Source organism: Solea senegalensis, linkage group LG12 (genome assembly GCF_019176455.1).
Source record: "Solea senegalensis isolate Sse05_10M linkage group LG12, IFAPA_SoseM_1, whole genome shotgun sequence".
In the NCBI taxonomy this organism is placed as follows: Eukaryota; Metazoa; Chordata; class Actinopteri; order Pleuronectiformes; family Soleidae; genus Solea; species Solea senegalensis.
The window spans coordinates 16,591,323-16,609,024 of record NC_058032.1 but is presented as its reverse complement, the minus strand read 5'-3'; the positions used below and the strand labels follow the sequence as shown (position 1 = coordinate 16,609,024).

The following is a 17,702-nucleotide window of genomic DNA, read 5'->3' as shown; positions in this document are numbered from 1 at the left end:
CATATATGGTTCCTTGCCCGTCTGACATACAAATAAAGTGAAAGGAATATTATTTTAGAACATTATAGAACACTGTTTCCCTGCTCATCATCATTAGTTTTTGAGATATTACCATAGATGCAGGAGAAGAGCGTACCTTTTCCCTTCCAAAACTGCACTGAAGTTTCAAGTGTCGCAGGCCTTCGCTCATATTTCACAATATCGCTTTCTGTGATCTTTGCTCATTGGCTGGCAGAAATGCGCACGTTTCTAATATCTCGCGGTTTCGGATGTCTGCGGATGTTGCCAAATATAGCTCTTTGCCTGGTAAAGGGATGTACATCTGAAGCTGCTTTTTATCTTTATCAAATCTGTCATGTAACTCAAAAGCATGGCCAATTGAGTAAAGTTTAGAGCCCAGTCATGTGGATAACGTGATACAATGATTGTCACTGCAAAGTTAAGATCATTTATGGTTATGACAGGCTGCATATGTGACTGCAGGCAGGTAGATGACTCCAGTTGTGGAATTTAAGTTTATTCTGTCTTTTCCTTGGGATGTCAATTAAGTGATCAGCGGAATTTCCTCTTAAATCATTTGGGTCAAGAAGAAAAACACAACCACTGTTTCTTTGGTTTGTGGCTATAAGCATTTTCCAATATTGTCATATTACATGGTACAATAGCAGTAGCGTACCGTGGGGTTTCAGTCAGGGCCTTCAGTAAAAAAAACAAAAAAACATGCACAAACACACCCACATACAAAACACACTATTATGCACTATATTCACTATGATCTACAACAACCATAGCGCACATGCACACCACTACACATCCATAGGCTACTGCATCATTACCACCACATCTTCCATTATGTCACTCAGCAACCGCAATTTCACAAGCCACTATATGACACAAAAAGGCGTCAGCTACATGGGGAACACGTCCCCGGCACTATTTATGATCAACAGTTTTGTCCTCACCACTTCTAAAAAATGTTATAAATGTATCATTAACACTCCAACTACCGGAAATCATGTACCTCTTCGGTGCAGGTCTTCCTCTTGATATAATTTCCTTCGTTTCTCCAAACGATCGCCGTGAAAAGTGCACACGAAGGAGATCAGAAACATGATGGATCGGTGGTGTTAATGCAGTGATCATAACTTACTTCAAAAACCGCCAAAGGTTCAAACGTCGTTGACGACAACAGCGGGGCCTAGCACCAGACACATCGCTGGGCCTGGGGCGTTCTGTCACTATGACATCACATTTTGATTGGCTGACGACACACGTCAGTCAAAGTTATAACCAAATAGGAAATTGCAGCTTCAACGAAAGGCCAGCAATACTACTAGAGCAGGTCCACGGAGCTATGATGCGTTTAATGACATCCAGGAAAATCCAGCTCAGCTTCACAAAAAATAACCATATTCTTTCTGGAAATATAATCATAACATACTGAAAAGGTAATTGAATTCAGACACGTTCAGACACACATTAATTTGATTATTAAAAAAATAATTAAAAAAATAAAAATAATAATAAAAATAATTAAAAAAAATACTTTATTTGATATTGTCAGCCCACCACTGTACAATAATCTGTCGACTGCTCTAACTACTAAACGGTTGCATCAATTAAAATGCTGCTCAAAGATTATAAGTCAGCTGACCATACCAACACAAACACTGTCCGCAATCCTAATCACGTTAATGATTCTGAATATAAACCATTACCATCAAACTTTAGATTCAGGGTCCCGTGATATAATAGGATCAGACTGAAACACATCTTTGTGATTCAGTCCAACTTCGCAAAATCGCAATAAAACATAAATCAAATTTGGTGAAAGTATTTCTCTGTCTTTGCTGTGCGGTATTTATGTCTAGTTGTGTTATGTGACTAATTGAGTGATACTGTAAATGGAGGTGCTCTGGCAAACAGTTGCAAGAAAGATTTAAGACTAAAATGTGTACAAAATTATGTATCTCTGTATCTCTCGCTCTAAAGATTCAAGCTATATGCACCTTAATCTGTATAAACTATACTTTGAAAGTAGCTCTTTTTAAGTGTAAACAAAAGTGGAATCCTAAACCTCTCTATTTTAATGTCTTGTATTTTGACAGAAGTGTAAAAATACACGTAAAATTAAATTACACGTGTTATCCATGATGTAGTGTATAATGAATGTCTGTTTCAAAAGAACACTGATCGTACCCTTTAATGTTTACGTACTGGGGCCCTGAGGTCAGTCGTCATTCTGCATTATTCGGCATTAGCCAAAGTCTTTCCTTGAATAACTACACTGCAAATTAGGTTTGTGGTCAGTAGGTATTTGGCTAATGGAAGGCAAAACCCACCACACCCATTTCCCTTCTAGTCTGTTGCATTTCTTTTGTTCCCCTCCCGTCCCCACAACAACCACACTGACTTCCTGCTTCCTGCCAGGCCTTCCAGCCACAAAGAACCCTAAAAATAAATCGCTGGACTTTTCCTGAACGCAGCTTTGTCACCATTGTTCACACATCAGCTGTTTATTCGTTCAGCTCAATATGGTTGTCAGTGTAAAGGCAAGTCAGTGGGTCAATTTGAAAAAATAGAGTAAGATAGATGAGACAGAGGAGGAACATCATGCCAAGTAGGCTGGAGGAAGGGAAATCTCAACATTCCTAAATCAAACACCCACAGGAGAGATGCCAGTCATGAGCGACATTACTATGGGAACAGTGACAATAAATTATTATACCATGATAAACCAGTGAAAGGACTGTGTGTTCTTTATGTCAGTTTTCTAGTCTGACAGCATAACATCATGATGCTGCAACAGGAAAACGTATCACTCAAAGTCGCTCTGGTAACACTGCCAGAAGTTTTGAACTCTTGGTTACACGTTTGCAAAAGATAAAATATGAAGATAAACTATGTCTCTCCTGCTTTCCTCACTTCTGTGACAGAAAGTTGTCCTTTATTATCATGCTTTGAGAACTGTATTCTAAACTGCAGCATCAATGGCTTAAAGTGTACCATACAAAAACACTTCTACTTAAAATAAAAGTGAATACAACTCTCAGTGATTGCTGACACTTCATGTTTTCTTTAACGATGCCCAACAGTGCTAATGGTGAAAACTAAAAGAGAAGTGCAGCGTTATGGTTTCACTATGGTTACAATTTTACTAATTTAGTCTGTGCACTAACTCTTTTTAGGCTCAGTACACTGATGATGATGATCCTATGACTTGGCCAAATGACTGTTCTTGACCATTACACAAATAACTGAACTCAAGTGGTCAAAAATGAACTTTTGGCTGGATATGCACTAGCATATCCATTTGTAATGACGCGTTTGCACAGACAACTGACTGCACTGTGAACTTTTCATAATCATGTTACAAAACTAAAAATCTAAAACGTTAAAATGATCTATTACCAGCTATGGTGTGTGTCAATGTTGCAGTCATTTAAATAATCACATCAGATGTGTCTGAGCATAAACACTCCTGTGTAAACGTGTTTAAAAGTAACTGTACACAAGGTGATGTTCAGTTGACTGATAACTAGCAGTAACTTCATATATTTCTGACATTTCTGAAAATTAGACTTGGATCAATTGTCTTATCAAATGTTTGGCATGAAAGACAATTCAGTTATTTCCCAAATGTTGCAAAATCATTAAAAGAAATGTGCTATTACATTATCAGATTAGATTTTATGATTAGTATTTTCTTCATTTCTTTGCTCTGGATAACAAAGAAATCATTAAAAGTGAATCATTTTGGTTTGTGGGCAAAATACGACATTTGAGAACATCATCATTTCCAGGTTTGACGAACACCGATCAACATTTTTCAGGGTTTTTGTGATATTTTATGGACCAAACGATTAATCGAGAAAATAATCAACAGATTAATCAATTATGAAAATAATCGTTATGTATAGTTTGGGGGGTATATGTATATACACCCCAAAGTGAGGAAACTGTAGACTCTATAACAAGCTCCCTTAAGAAGAAACTGGGCTTTTCAGAGTGTAACAAAATGGAAGCATTAAAGAACACTGCTGAAAAACAGGCTGTTATTTATTCATGTTTCTGTTCGACATCGGTGCCAATGTGTACTTAAACAAAGCCTTCAAATTGGTCATGTGAGAGCCCAGCAGTGGGGTTAAGGATAAAACGAAATCACCTCTGCTAGGATTTGGTTGGTTGCCGCAGCCAGCACAGCTTTACTGTACTTCTCCTGTGCTGGTTGTGAGTGTACTGAGTGTTCTCACTAGTGTCACCATTCATCAGAGCACTGTCAGCCACCTGCGGCCCAAAACACTGGGAGGTAAGAGCAGCAGAGCCTCACCATCCTATGATCTCTTGCTGCCTCATTTACATGCAACGTTTGTTGAATATCTGCACTAAGCCTCTGTGGGATTTTTTACTGTAACTGTGGTTGGCAATATAAAGCCCACTCACCCACTCTAATCAGCTGTCATGCCTATTGTACAGTATGTAATGGATGTATAACTCACTATGAAGCGAGGTGTGGGAACAAAACTCTACAGCTCCACCTGTCCTCTGAGCTAAAACGATTTCACATTCTCAATGCTGCCACACCACGAGAGTTCAAAAGCAGTGCAGTGGATTGAAATGCAAAACTCTGCAGTGAACGAAATTTGGGTGCGGGCTTATTTGGCATTCTGTGTTCCTCAGCATCTCTCTTTTTGTTGATAGGTCAATACCTCCCACCAGAGACTCCACCTGATACACTGCTGGCCTGTAAAACACTCACTAATACGCTTGTTATCTAAAACATACGACTGCACACAGGCAGTGATGCACACAGGACGTTGCATACTCCTGTACTCATACACACAAACACACACAACAGGCCACAGGAGGCAGGTGTTTTCACATGGCTGCAGAGATGGATGGGTCGTGGGTGTGGTGCATAAGGAAAGGAAAAACAGCAGGGAGTAGAAAAGTTGAAAGAAAGAGAAGCCAGTGGAGTGCGGGAATGACGAAGAAGCGCAAGGAGTGAGGTGGTTACATAATAGGAGTATGTAATGGAGGGTTTTCTCAGACACTGCGTGTGGTATAGCAGGGACCCGGGGAGGTCAGAGGCAGAAAGTGAAGCTAAATAATGTACACAAGAAGTGGCAGCTGCCAGAAAAATCACAGAGGCCTGCAGGATACATTCTAACTAGCAGACCACTGTATGGGCAGTTGGCTTCTGTCTCATTTTTTTAGAGCAGTGACCAGGACAGGAGCGATGTATTCTATTGTACAAATATTAAATTAATATCACTTACATCACAGCAGTTACACAAGGAAGAGTCAAGGTCCAGTGTGTAAGATTTGGGTGAAAATATTCGTATTTGAAATAAAAAAGAAATTGAATATAAATAATTATCCTCTGTGTTAGGGGTGGGTCAAAATATCGTCATTCCTTGTGCAATACGATAATCAATATGCAAGGGAAAATATCGATATTTCAATTAATAAATGAAGGCGCTCTAAAGTAAAGTAAAGTTACTGACTAACTGACTAGTTACTTATTAACAGACGCTCCATCCACGTTCAACACATAGACTTTATGCACTTTGTTCTCTATGTTATAAAATAAAAAGAGAAATCCTGCATTTTTGACTTTTCACAGACGTATTGTTTTCTTCACATATTGATTATCACAGAATCGTTGTACCGTGATGTTATTGGTATCGTGGGCCATGTATCACGTATCGTATCATGAGGTACACTGTGATTCCCACCTCTAGTCTGCGTTTGAGTGTGAAATCACCTGTTTATATATGTTTATATTTACATCCACCATGTTCCTAATGGAAAAGATCTTTTTTCAGACAACTGAAAGCTTCCATAGGTTCCCCGACATGCTTGGAACGAAAAGGTGAGAGGAGATTCAGCTGCAACACGCAACTTCACCAATAGACGCTGTTAAATCCTACATGTATCTCTTGCATAACTCATGTAAGAGGTGTTTTTATTGTAACTGCAGTACATGCAATACACTATTACCATCAATATTTCTATGAGTTTTGGTGAATAAAACACTTTTGCTCAAGAACTGATATGACGATAAATGATAATAAAGAATGAAACATTAAACTGATCAACCAATATATTTAACTCAGTTACCAGTTATAAAGCTGTGGCTGATCTGTTTTTGGTGTGATGCAAATGTTGCTGCATATGCAAGTTGGTTGTTTTTTCTTTAACAAATTAGATTATGCGTTGAAATAGCACATGATTAGGGTATATTGATGGTTTAGTTAACACAAGGAACCTAGACAAAGCACACATGATCTGCAAGAAAACAATTAAAAGCAATTAGGCCTTGTGTTGACAAAGCAGCAACATAAAAACCTCTAATAATTAGGTCTGAATAGTTGTATAGACAGACATCATTAATATGTTAACAGTGTAAACAACAGTGAGTCTAGATTTTTATTTAGACTCACAACAAAGAGATCAGAGCATAAATGTTTTAATGCATAGATATCTGTGGTGTCTGTAAATGTGATATATCTTTTGCTCAGGTGATGTAAGTAAGATACCAGCTCCCACCGTTTAATTACCCACTTTATTTTATCTGTTTATTGGTTTATTTGTTTGTATAGTTTATTTGAAGTTGAAGAGCTTGGGATAAACAATCTCTGCTATACAGTGGACTGTACTGTAGATAGGTATTGAGTAATCGGTAATAATAGTGTTGGGAAATACCAAATTCTAGTTATTAGTGCACATAACGCATTAAAATCTTGCTGTGGAAGAAAACGGCAACACATTTGAGACTGTGGGGCTTATTCTTTCAGGCAATGATTCCCACAGGCTCATGTTGGCTCATCATGTTACCGACAACAAGCTGACTTTCTTATGTGTTGACTTAAGGCCAGACAAATTCCTCATCCCAAATATAAATCTGTCAGCGAGTCATGAAATTTAAGTGTTTTTCACAAACAGCGGAAACTAATGATTGTGGGTGAAATTATCCAAGCAGCCTGGGAAAACGACCACAAATTATACCACTGATGCTGGATACAACGAGCGCTGGAGAGCGTTGGGCCCGAAATAAGTTTCATAACAAAAATCGCTGCATGTTGTGACACAAACTGTTCACAATAATTTACCCACTACCTGCACATGCTTGGAGTGATGGTGGAAGAATAGAAATACTGGCATCTGATGAGGTATGAAAAAGAATGCAACTCCCAGACAGCACAAACACAATACATGCACAGGCATGCACGATCTGACAAACCACAGAGCATAATACAGTAAAACAGGACACACCGGTGAGTGAGAGCGTTAACACAGAGCACTGTTCCTTTAGTGAGCATGTATGCAGCCATCTGAAGTAAAAGTGGAAATGGCTTTTGTAGGCAGAGAAGGAAACCCTCTCAACAGTTATGTAAGAGAAAAGGCCCCGAGCCCCTCTGTCTCTCTTCCTAACACACAAAAACACTCACAATACAAGCATGGAGTCACACGCCTTTGCATACAACACTGCCACCTTTAACAACAACAACACACGCACACCTGACAGGCAGAAACCCATTCTTTGAGGGGGAAAAAAACAGCCTAGGGAAGCTGTGACACAACCACCTGCTCAGACTCAGTCAGGCACTACTATTCATCAGAGGCCAGCGCATCCTTCAAAACAGCATTAGCTGGTGGCTGCAGGAAGTCACAGCAGATATGTGCCTGTATCTTGGCAGTGTAATAAACACCGATGAAGAATTCTAGGTCACCTGTGGCTCAGAGTGCAAACTGCACATACATACGGTTATTTTTGAAAAGGCTTGTACACATTTACACCCTGACAGATGAATTCTGAACACATCAGAGAAGCATGTGCAGAGTGTGTGTATGTGATTAAAGGAAGTGTGAAAGAGTGTAATCAACACTACTTTGTCCTTTTTCATTACTGCCCTACTAGTTCCCCAACCGGCTGCTGCCTGCTAACTCGTGCATTGTTAATAAATAGATATCATTGCATAAGGTGATCATGACCATACAGACCCAAGTTGGCCCAAAACTTAATCATACAAGATTTCCGTTGAAACTCTTAAGCTGCATGAAACATTTAACAAGACAGTCCCCACCTCTCTGACAAGTTGACAAGTCAGAGCTTCAGGCACAGCATTAGCAACACACAGCAAAACTGTCCTCTCATCTGCATAGGAATTATTAAAGGCCACAAGGAGAGGAGAGGAGAGGAGGAGAGAAGAGAAGAGAAGAGAAGAGAAGAGAAGAGAAGAGAAGAGAAGAGAAGAGAAGGCAAGAGAAGACAAGAGAAGACAAGACAAGACAAGACAAGAGAAGAGAAGACAAGAGAAGGAGAGGAGAAGGAGAGGGCAGTGACAGGGAGAGAAATCCATTTAAATGAAAGGAAGAAGAGAGGCGTCAGCATTAGCAGTTAATCCACTGCAGTGAGAATGCCTTCTCTCTGCCCGCGGCCTCCAGGCTCCAGTACACATCCTACCATCCTACATCCTACCATACGCTGCTCCATCTCAAAACAGCAGATTTGACTCTGACATGAGGACCACACCAAATAAACAAGGCACAACTTACCACAGGACAGCAACACACAGTGGAGTGCATGTGGAAGCTTCGCCCGATGACGTGCCCGTGTCATGTCATATTGTACTGTACATATGTAGTAAACAAATACATCATACTTCCATGTTCAAGGTGCAGTCATAAATCCCCCATCTGAGCCCGCTACAAATGAACTCCCCTCACCATTCAAACACTCTCGAGACATTTCCAGTGTCCACGCTCTCTACCCCAGGGGAGGGCCGTGACACAAAAGTGCACACACAGAGCATCTCTCCGTTTCTCTCCCACCCCCTTTTCTCTCTCTCACCCACACACTTTCTCTATTTAGCTCACACTTAAAAAGGCTGCCTAAAGATAGAAGCAAGAAGATGAACAGGAGCCAGAGAGTGTCATGGCAACAATGTGCGGTGGCTCACAAACACTATTTAGACCAGCAAGGGAAAAAAATGATAATCACAGCCTAAATGTTGTAGTACCACCTCTTAAAAGACACCGTTTACTAAATTACAAATAAAAGCTCCGAGCTCATAATTCAACAGCTTAGCCGACAGCATCGCTTTCATGAAAATCAACTACTTATTGTACAAAAATGCTTCAAATGTTGGAAATGGTCTCCTTCTAAACACTCAGTCTTTTGAAGAAAATACGAGTTCCATACAACACTATGCATTGTGCTTCTTAGATAATTAATTCTGTATTATTTGGGGGTAATAAACTGTCTAAGGATATTACAAGTATTAATGATGGCGTGTTGCTCTTTACTCAAACACAAAAAGGCAGAGAGGATACAACTCACTTTAGTGTGATCAAATAACAATGTAAACAGTGTTCAAGCACTATGCAGTGCTGTTTTGTAGCAATAGATGTTGGACACGGGCCCAGAAATGTTCACTACCCCATCAGGATGTTTCAGAAAAACTCGGCATCTCCTTCCACTAGAATCCCCGGAGGCCACTTACACATCAAAGCAATAATTCTGAAATGCCTGGTTTCACTTCCTGAGTAGTAAGTATTACTCCAACGTACTCTGTGGCTAATTTTACACTAATGACACAGACCTGTTACACTCACTCACCAGATATATGTGTTATTGTCTGATTATGAAATATCTGAAATGTTAGGTGTCCCAGTCAGGATGAGTAATGCCCCAAGACCACTGCAAGACAGCACCTTGCATCCATCTTTATGAATCAATGCCTTTGTCATCTGAATGGAACCCAGACCAGTGCTCTAACATCTCCGTAACATGTACACTTTATGTGCACTAGCTATGTACTCGGTATGTGTATGAGTGTGTGTGTGTGTTTGCGTAACTCACAATGTTGACCTGCAGTGGTTCCGAACCAGGTCTCAGCAGCCTCCTCCTCCTGCAGCTACCCGCACCTCCAGAACGCAGTCGCACCGACGATGCTGACTGACCCATGTCTACTGGTGGACGGGCGGGAAAACAATTTAACACCTTTCAATAACAAAATCTGCATATTGATGTAAAAAAAAAAAATATGCAATGGTACCTGACTGAGGCAGGAGCAGTGCCAAGGCGGTGAGAGTACTGGGGGAAAGCGGCAGAGAGCTGCATCGCTGGAGAGATGCCCTAAGTGGGGGCTCTAATGGTGACACACCCGGGGGACGGGACAAGGCCTGGAGGGTACTGAGTAGTTAGGACATCTTCTATTTTGTTTACAGGTACTTGAATGCAAACACTAACACTCAGACAAACACACACACACGTTCAAATGCACACACTTGCTTTTCTTGACGACAGTGAATTAAAGTATTTCACATCTATCAAGTCAGTTCTGGTGCAGTGGTCGGCGTGCATGCCCCGCAGCAAACCATGAGAGACTATATACATCATGCCAACCAGGCGGCCTCTCAGGTTAAAATGAACTGACTCTGAGTTAGGGCAATGAGAGGTAGAGCTTATGGGTGCGATGAGGCAGAAAATTGGCCACAGAGAAAGACTGAGAGTGAGGGAGCCACAAAGAAAGAGTGTAAGAGAGGGGAAGAAAAAAGAGAGGGAGAGGGGGAGGTGAGCTGATGGAAAAGCAGTGTCCAGATCCAGAAATACAGGCCTCTGTAAATGGGGCAGAGCATGCATGCATTGTTGCTGCTAACAGTGAGCAGTGTATAAATACAGAGTTATTGTGTCCAAATAAGTCCATGTTGTGTGTTTGATTCATTATAAGCCCAGGTTGTATTTATACTATTAATAACTCCGTACTTTCCTTCTTTAAAGGATGTGATACATAAATATATCTACTGCATATGTACAGTACATACATTTGGCTAGTATTAACGCAAATGTGGATATTTATGACACTGCTAATCGTTTTTATGCGAATGTTTGTGCATTTACTTTCAGTGATGCATGAATACCAGTATTTGTTAGTTAGCATCTTACTCTGTGGTCCATCTCCACGGATTGCGTCTCCCTAGTAACACTGGTCTCTATGACAGAGCACGGCCTGGAGCAAGCAGCCATCCATCTGTGCCCGAGAGAATGTTGCATGGTGGGAGCAGGCCTGCGTCTCCGCCGACACAGTGAGCCAACCTCACTGTAGTGGTTGTAGAGATCTCGGTCTGGGTTGGGTCTCCACTGGTCCAGCGCAACTGAAGCCGGGCGAGGGCGAGGGCGCAGGGGCCTGTGATGTACAGACGTCCTCTCTGTGCTCGAGTGGGGCAAGGCTGAGCCTTGCTGTCTTACACTGCAGCCGGTCTGGCTGGCAATCTGCTCACACAGCTGTGATTGGCACAGACACTCAGCGGTTTGGCCAAGATAAAGGTGCAACAATGCATTTATTGTGTAAGAAATTGGGAGGAATGCCACTAAAAATATATTGAGTCAAAGTCTTCATGGCAGTTAAATTTGAGGGAAGATTTTTGAAAAGAAATACAACAGACCGGCAGATTTCATTTGTAAAAACAGGATTTTCCAGGTGCCGCCACGTCTCTTAAATTATTGCAGGCCTGCACATTAACACTTTCCCCAAAACACAGATTCATCCTTGCATAATAATCCCCTATGAAAGCGTGCTGAGTGCTGAGATGTCATATCTCATTTTGTCATTAGGAGATAGGGAAAACATGTCCTGACTCGTTGGTGTGACTAGAAGGATGATGACTAATGCCTCCACTGGAGTGAGAAGGGAAGGGTGCTGTCATGAAGCTCAGACGTCAGCGAGCTCTAGGGCTAGTGCAGCCACACATGGCCAGCTCGGTGGGAAATAGGGTTTCCTTGCATGCTACACAAGGCTGGCTAAGCAGGAAAGGACAAACTCCTCTAGTGTGATGCTGCCCAGTGTAATTACTGACTATTTCCTCTTCCCTCCAACAGATGGGGCAACAGGACTGCAGAGCTGCAGAGCACATTCCCCTTTCATGTCCTCTCTGGCTGGCATGTTTGTTTCTCCCTAACAGCTATTCAACCACACCTTGGACTGAAATCATGAGTAACAGCTTTGGAACAATTTAATTTCTTGTTTGAACCGATGATTGTAAAGAAGTGCAAGGAGGATGATGGTTAAACAGTTACATAAATGACAAGAATGATATTTTGAGCTTTTATGCAGTAATTACATGATGCATGCCTCTAGCCATGTTAATGATGTTGAAAAAGCCTGCAATGGAACGTGGTAATGGCATGAATATGAGGTAAATTAAACATGAATGTGCTACAGGCAATCTCTTACAAACAATATAAATAACTGAATTCTTTAACAATTGTGTTTATTATTAAAATTCACTGGCTCTTAATGAATGCAGCTCATTTTAATTTTGAAGTTCACTTACCTTAAATATTTCCTCTGTGGAATCTGATGCTAGTACGCTATTGGTTGTGCTCTCTTTATCACCTTGTTGTGATTGGGCATTCACTTCCTGTATGTGGTGGGAGTCAGGTGGAGCATCCTTGGAATCCTGCTCATTTCCTGTCTGTCCCTCTACCTTTTCCTCTTGACAGAGACAGTGTAATGGATCCCCTTCAACCTCTGCTTCTTTTTGAGGTTCTGTGTTTGACCCTGACTGGTGGATATGATTCTCTACGATGGCTGTGGACGTGTGGTTTGTCTCTTTGTCTATATATTTGCCTATACCCTCAGAGCTCTGGATGCCGTTGACAGCTTGAGATTTCGGGCAGGTCCTAAAGCCTCTCAGGACCACTTTAGGGGATCGGCCACCTGTCCCAGGCACTGTAGCATCACTGTCTAAGCTATTGGAGTGTGAGGAGTTAGTGTTCACCGGTGATGATGGGCTAGGCTGGGTTACTTGAAGTCCTTCATTATGAAGTGTCAGGGACAGACTGTGAATGTTGTCCACTGTGAGCTGTGGAGCCCGTGGGTGGTTCACTGGAGTCATCTCTTCCTCTGGAGGAGAGAAAGAACGGGATGTTGTCCGCCATTTTCTGGCTGTCTCTGCTACATTGTTGAAAAACTTGAACAGACCACCAAAGTGCCCCTTGGCATCAGTGTGTTTTGGGGGCGGAGGTTGAAAGTCTCTGACACTCTCGAAGTCTACAGATCCATAGTCTGAGTCGATGGTTTTGTCCAGAGAGGGGAGCTCAGAGTCAAAGCTCCTCTCTGAGTAAACAGGATTGGCTTTCCCCAAAAGAGAAATCCTCCTCAGGTAACTCCAAACATCTTTCTGCCGTCTTCCTCTCCCCTGCGGCATATGCGGGCTACCTTTAATGCTGGGCTCTTCACAGCCCCCTGCGGTTTTGTTACAGTTGGTTGAATTATTGTGGCTTCTTTTAGTATAGGAAACTCTTTCAGATGGTTTACAACCATTCTGAACCACAACTTCTCCTGGTACAGTTTGCTGATTGCCATCAATAGGCGCTGAGAGGTCAATGTCTTCGAAGGAGCAGTCAAACTCTGCTGTATAGCCAGCATACGAATGTCTCTTGCCACGGTGTCGAAGTGTGCCCCTGCTGGGCTGCTGTGGAGTTCCAATGTCAGGACAGAAAGAGTCCTCGTCCACCAGCGAGTTGCTGAACTTTGCTGTGGACAACTTTCCTGTCCTGCCTTTAAACACAGAGGGGGATTTAAGTTTCTTGAAGGAGCGGACTTTGTCAGCAAATGAGAGTTTAGGGATGGAAGCTTCCCCAGGCAGGATCATGGAGTGGGGACGCCTCTCCAGCTCTGATGCAGCTCTTTTTCGGTTCAAGATCTTCCAGATGCCCCCTGATGCCCGGGGCCTCCGGTTGACCTCCTGTCTGTCCATGACAGCGGACTGAGAAGAGGCAGCCTGGGTCCCTCCCTGCCCCTCTGCAGGCCCAGGCCCAGGGTCCTGAATATAAACACTGCTGCTCTCATTCGCCACGTCCAGAGAAACATTAAACACTCGGTTGACAAACCCATTAGGGTTGTTGCTCTCAGGGGCAGGATTTTCTTTCTGTTCCATCCTCTCTCATTCTACAGTGTCAGCTATCAGCTCCGACAGACATTGTGTCTTGGGCCTCTCTCACTTGCTCTTGAACACCTGTGGAAAACAAAACAACAGTTGTATTTGTGATTTTGACATTAAAGGGCTGGACAATAATAACAACTGATCACAATGTAGTGCAAACACACCTTGAACACACTACGTAATTGCTAATTAATGTTTTGTCACTCTGTATAAATATTTGTTGTTTTAAGTCCTTAAAGACGCGTAAAACCACAATTAATTGGTTTCTTCATCTTTCAATGTGAGTACTGTTTATACTGATAACATTTTCAGTAAAATCACCTGGCCCTACATTGAATATAATGCTTACAGTGTATTATGAGAACTTGCTCATTAAAGGCCCAGTGTGTAACATTTAGGTGAAATTATGTTCATTTGCCAAAACATTAAATCTCTTTTTTGAGATTTGTGTGCGCTGCAACCTCCAACTTCACCAAGAGATGTTGCTAAATCCTATACATTGTACCTTTTAGGTCTAGAGGACATAAATGCAGACTGTAGTAGGTTGAATATCCTGAGAGGACGGTCTCTTCCAGCTATGATTTATCACAAGAGGTCAAGTGTTCAATTGTGGATGATTTAAGTAGTTACTCACAACATAAAACACAGTGGAGACATTAGAGCTGTCATTTTGTGATGCTCCGTCATGGCTTTCACACTACGGTCCAACAGTTACAAACACCCAATACACCCCCATCCCCATGTTTAGTCCACATTATCCATAGTAATTATTTGAGACACAATCCCCCTTCCACCATTTAAACCAGCAGGCTGTGTTGTCATGGAAACACTCACTACAGAGAAATGTCTGGTTATTTCAGGCCCGCTCCGGCTGTGACATCATCATAACGAAGATAAGCACCCTCTGAGGATGAAGATGCTGGGCAAGTGCTTACACTATACCACAATTTAATTAACCCCCACCCCCCCCAATTTCATAATCGCTTTAATGTGTATGGCAGCATCTTGTGTAATTTGGCGCCTTCAGCATTCATCAACATTGAGGATGTGTGTCGATTAAGATGGCCTTATCATAGACTGTCATAATTTAATGCATAAGTGTTTTTAATGATGGATGGATATTAAGTGAGAGTCATTACATAAGCTCGGTTTTAATCTCTTTAATAATGACACTTGACTATCAGCTGCTCCACTTACTCTAATAACAATGTGCTTTTTTTAAACTCTAAAATAAAGCTTATTTTTGGTGATTTGAAGGCACATGAAGTATAAATGGCTAAATATGTTATTAATACACACTGTCACAAAAAGCCAACTCTATCTGACACTTAGTTGAATGCAACGTTAGCTGTGACTGATGAGTAACTTCATCAAGGGCTGGGCGCATTAAAAAAAAAATGGCGTCATTAACATTAATCGTCATAGCTGTAGCATAGCTGTAATATTCATGAATTTAATTAATACAAGTGTTTTTTTCTAACGTTAGTCTTGCGTTTTTTTGACGCTTATAAAATGACAGTGGAGAGAAAATGAACACGCTGCCGTGTAAAGTTACTCTTTCAAATCCAGGAACTCCGGAAACTTACCTTTCAAGTTGTCTGAGAACAAATCAAATAAAAGAAAGCATAAACTAAACAACAACAGCTCGTATCTCGCCGACTGTGCTGTGAACTCACCTCAGGGGAAAGTTCTCCCGGTTAAGCGGGACCGCAGCCGTCCTCCACGGTGGACACACAGACTTGTCCAGTGTCCTTCAGCGGGTTTTCACTCACATCCCTACGTCAGTGTGGAGCTGAGCGGCTGCTGTGGACACGGTGACTCCTCGCTGGATCACATGTGTGTGCTTCTCAGCTCGTAAACTCGGTGAGCTCCGATCACACTGAGAGAAACTCCCCGAGTCACAGTGAACTATTGCCCTGTAAAGCTGCTGCAGACGCCGACACTCCGATTTGTGATAAAGCTCTCACGCAGACAGCAACACACACACACACACACACACACACACTTGCCTCTCTATACCTGTGAGGACATTTATAGACACATGTATTCTCTAGTTTAGCCCCTTAAGTAAATGCCTTATCCTGCCTTACCCTAACTCTAATTCAGACTGTCATGGACTCCAGTAAAATACACAGAGATACAAACTCCCCAGAGTCAAAACTTAAAGATATAAATGTTCCTTTGTCCCCTGTGCAATCAATGCTACCACTTTGCACATTTTGTTTGTCCTGATTGCACTTTTTTATTGATTGTATTGCACTTTTCCATTACCACATAAATGACAGCTCGTTTTAACTTGAAATTTGATTGAGATTGTTTTGAGTCAAGTTTGGTTGTGTTGTATGTGTGTCCTATGCCGGTTGTTTATTGTTTGTGTTCTGCCGACTGCAAAACAACAACAAGTGTCTGTTTGAAGACTGTCACTGAAGTGAACTGCAATTTTGACCTGCACACATTCCTTTGAAGTTGCGGAGACCGTCTCAAATGTCCTCACAATGTCATATGTCCTCAAAATGTTGGATTTGAACCTGATTTAGTCTTGCAGCCCAATGAAGACATGTATACACACACACACACACACACACAGATAACACAATAATATCTAACCCTAATCATAAGCTGATCGCAATTAAAATATTTCTAACATGTTTCTCAGAAATTAGGTTCTGCCTCATTAGGACCAGGTCTTCATGAGGACTACTGGTCCTGAGAAGGTCATTGTTTATGCCAGAAAAGGTCCTAAAGAGGCAACTGATACAAGCCCACACACACATAAAGTGTGTCTTTTGATGACAAAGGCCAAGTTGGATAAGTTAGCTCCTAATCCTATTTTTCTTCATTTTATAAATAGTCAAACCATTACACAGAGCTATTATAGAATACTTTTAGCTGGTTGTATTTGTACGAAGGCACTTGATGATTTCTAAGGGAACATCAGTGAAAACAAGTGATTGACTGAACTCTGGTCTCACTAACTGATCCTCCTTTGGGATTTGCGTTGAATGTGAAAATCCTTCTATTGAAATGACACAATGGGGAGAGGGAGCTCGAGGAGGGGGGGACTGAAGGAATTCACAAAAACTAAACAGCTACAGAGTTCCATCGCCGTGAAAAAGGAGATGGTGGAAGAAGGGGCCTAAATTTAAACATTTCCTCTTTGTCCTGTTTTGGGGCCCATTGTCATCTCATGGCGTTCTCCCTCTTGCGCAGGAAGGAGTGGATCTGACATCAACGCTCTCAGGCTGACAATGCCAGGAAGTCTGTCTGACTGTATGTAAATATCTCTATGTGTCCATGCTTCCCTTGCTTGCCGGAGTCACTCTCCTCTCCGTGGCCCTCTTCATGTAGCGGCATTAAACACTTGAGGCTGGGGTGGTAGTAGTCGCACTAATAGTGACGTACATGTTACACTTCCCCGTAACTCATCCACAACTGTCACTATTATCAACGCCTTTTCTTCTAATGGAGCATTTGTTTTTTATTCATGTACATATACACATACTTTCATCTTTATTTGTCTGTTTGTTTGTTTGTTGTTTGCCCCCTTGTGTGTGTGTTTTTTTTCATTTTTACGGCACACATTTTGTGTTGACTTGCTGTTTGTTACTCTCCTTCACTTCCCTTCCCTCATTTCTTCCCTCCCTTCCCTCACTCAGTCACTTCCTCACAACCCCAAGCAGTCTTCCTGCTGTCCTCCCCCGTCACAAAAGACATCCTGGCTCAAACGGTCCAAATATTTTCGCTCA

The 17,702-nt window shown here is 41.8% G+C and overlaps 1 protein-coding gene across 6 annotated transcripts in view; it reads right to left on the bottom strand.

Moving 5' to 3' along the window:
- Positions 1-15,910, bottom strand: part of LOC122778456 (rho guanine nucleotide exchange factor 9) — a 45,226-nt gene extending 29,316 nt beyond the window's left edge. For 2 of the 6 annotated variants that reach the window (XM_044040373.1, XM_044040377.1), the window contains exons 1-5: positions 15,633-15,909; positions 12,343-14,028; positions 10,955-11,293; positions 10,065-10,191; positions 9,869-9,978 (exon numbers count right to left, since the gene is read on the bottom strand). In XM_044040373.1, the coding sequence (XP_043896308.1) occupies positions 9,869-9,978; positions 10,065-10,191; positions 10,955-11,293; positions 12,343-13,950 (2,184 nt within the window). In that variant the 5' untranslated portion in view covers positions 13,951-14,028; positions 15,633-15,909. Of the gene's footprint in view, positions 1-9,868; positions 9,979-10,064; positions 10,192-10,954; positions 11,294-12,342; positions 14,029-15,632 lie in introns of all 6 variants that reach the window. The other 4 variants (XM_044040375.1, XM_044040374.1, XM_044040376.1 and 1 more) reach the window with 4 other exon arrangements.
- Positions 15,911-17,702: the final 1,792 nt, after the last annotated feature.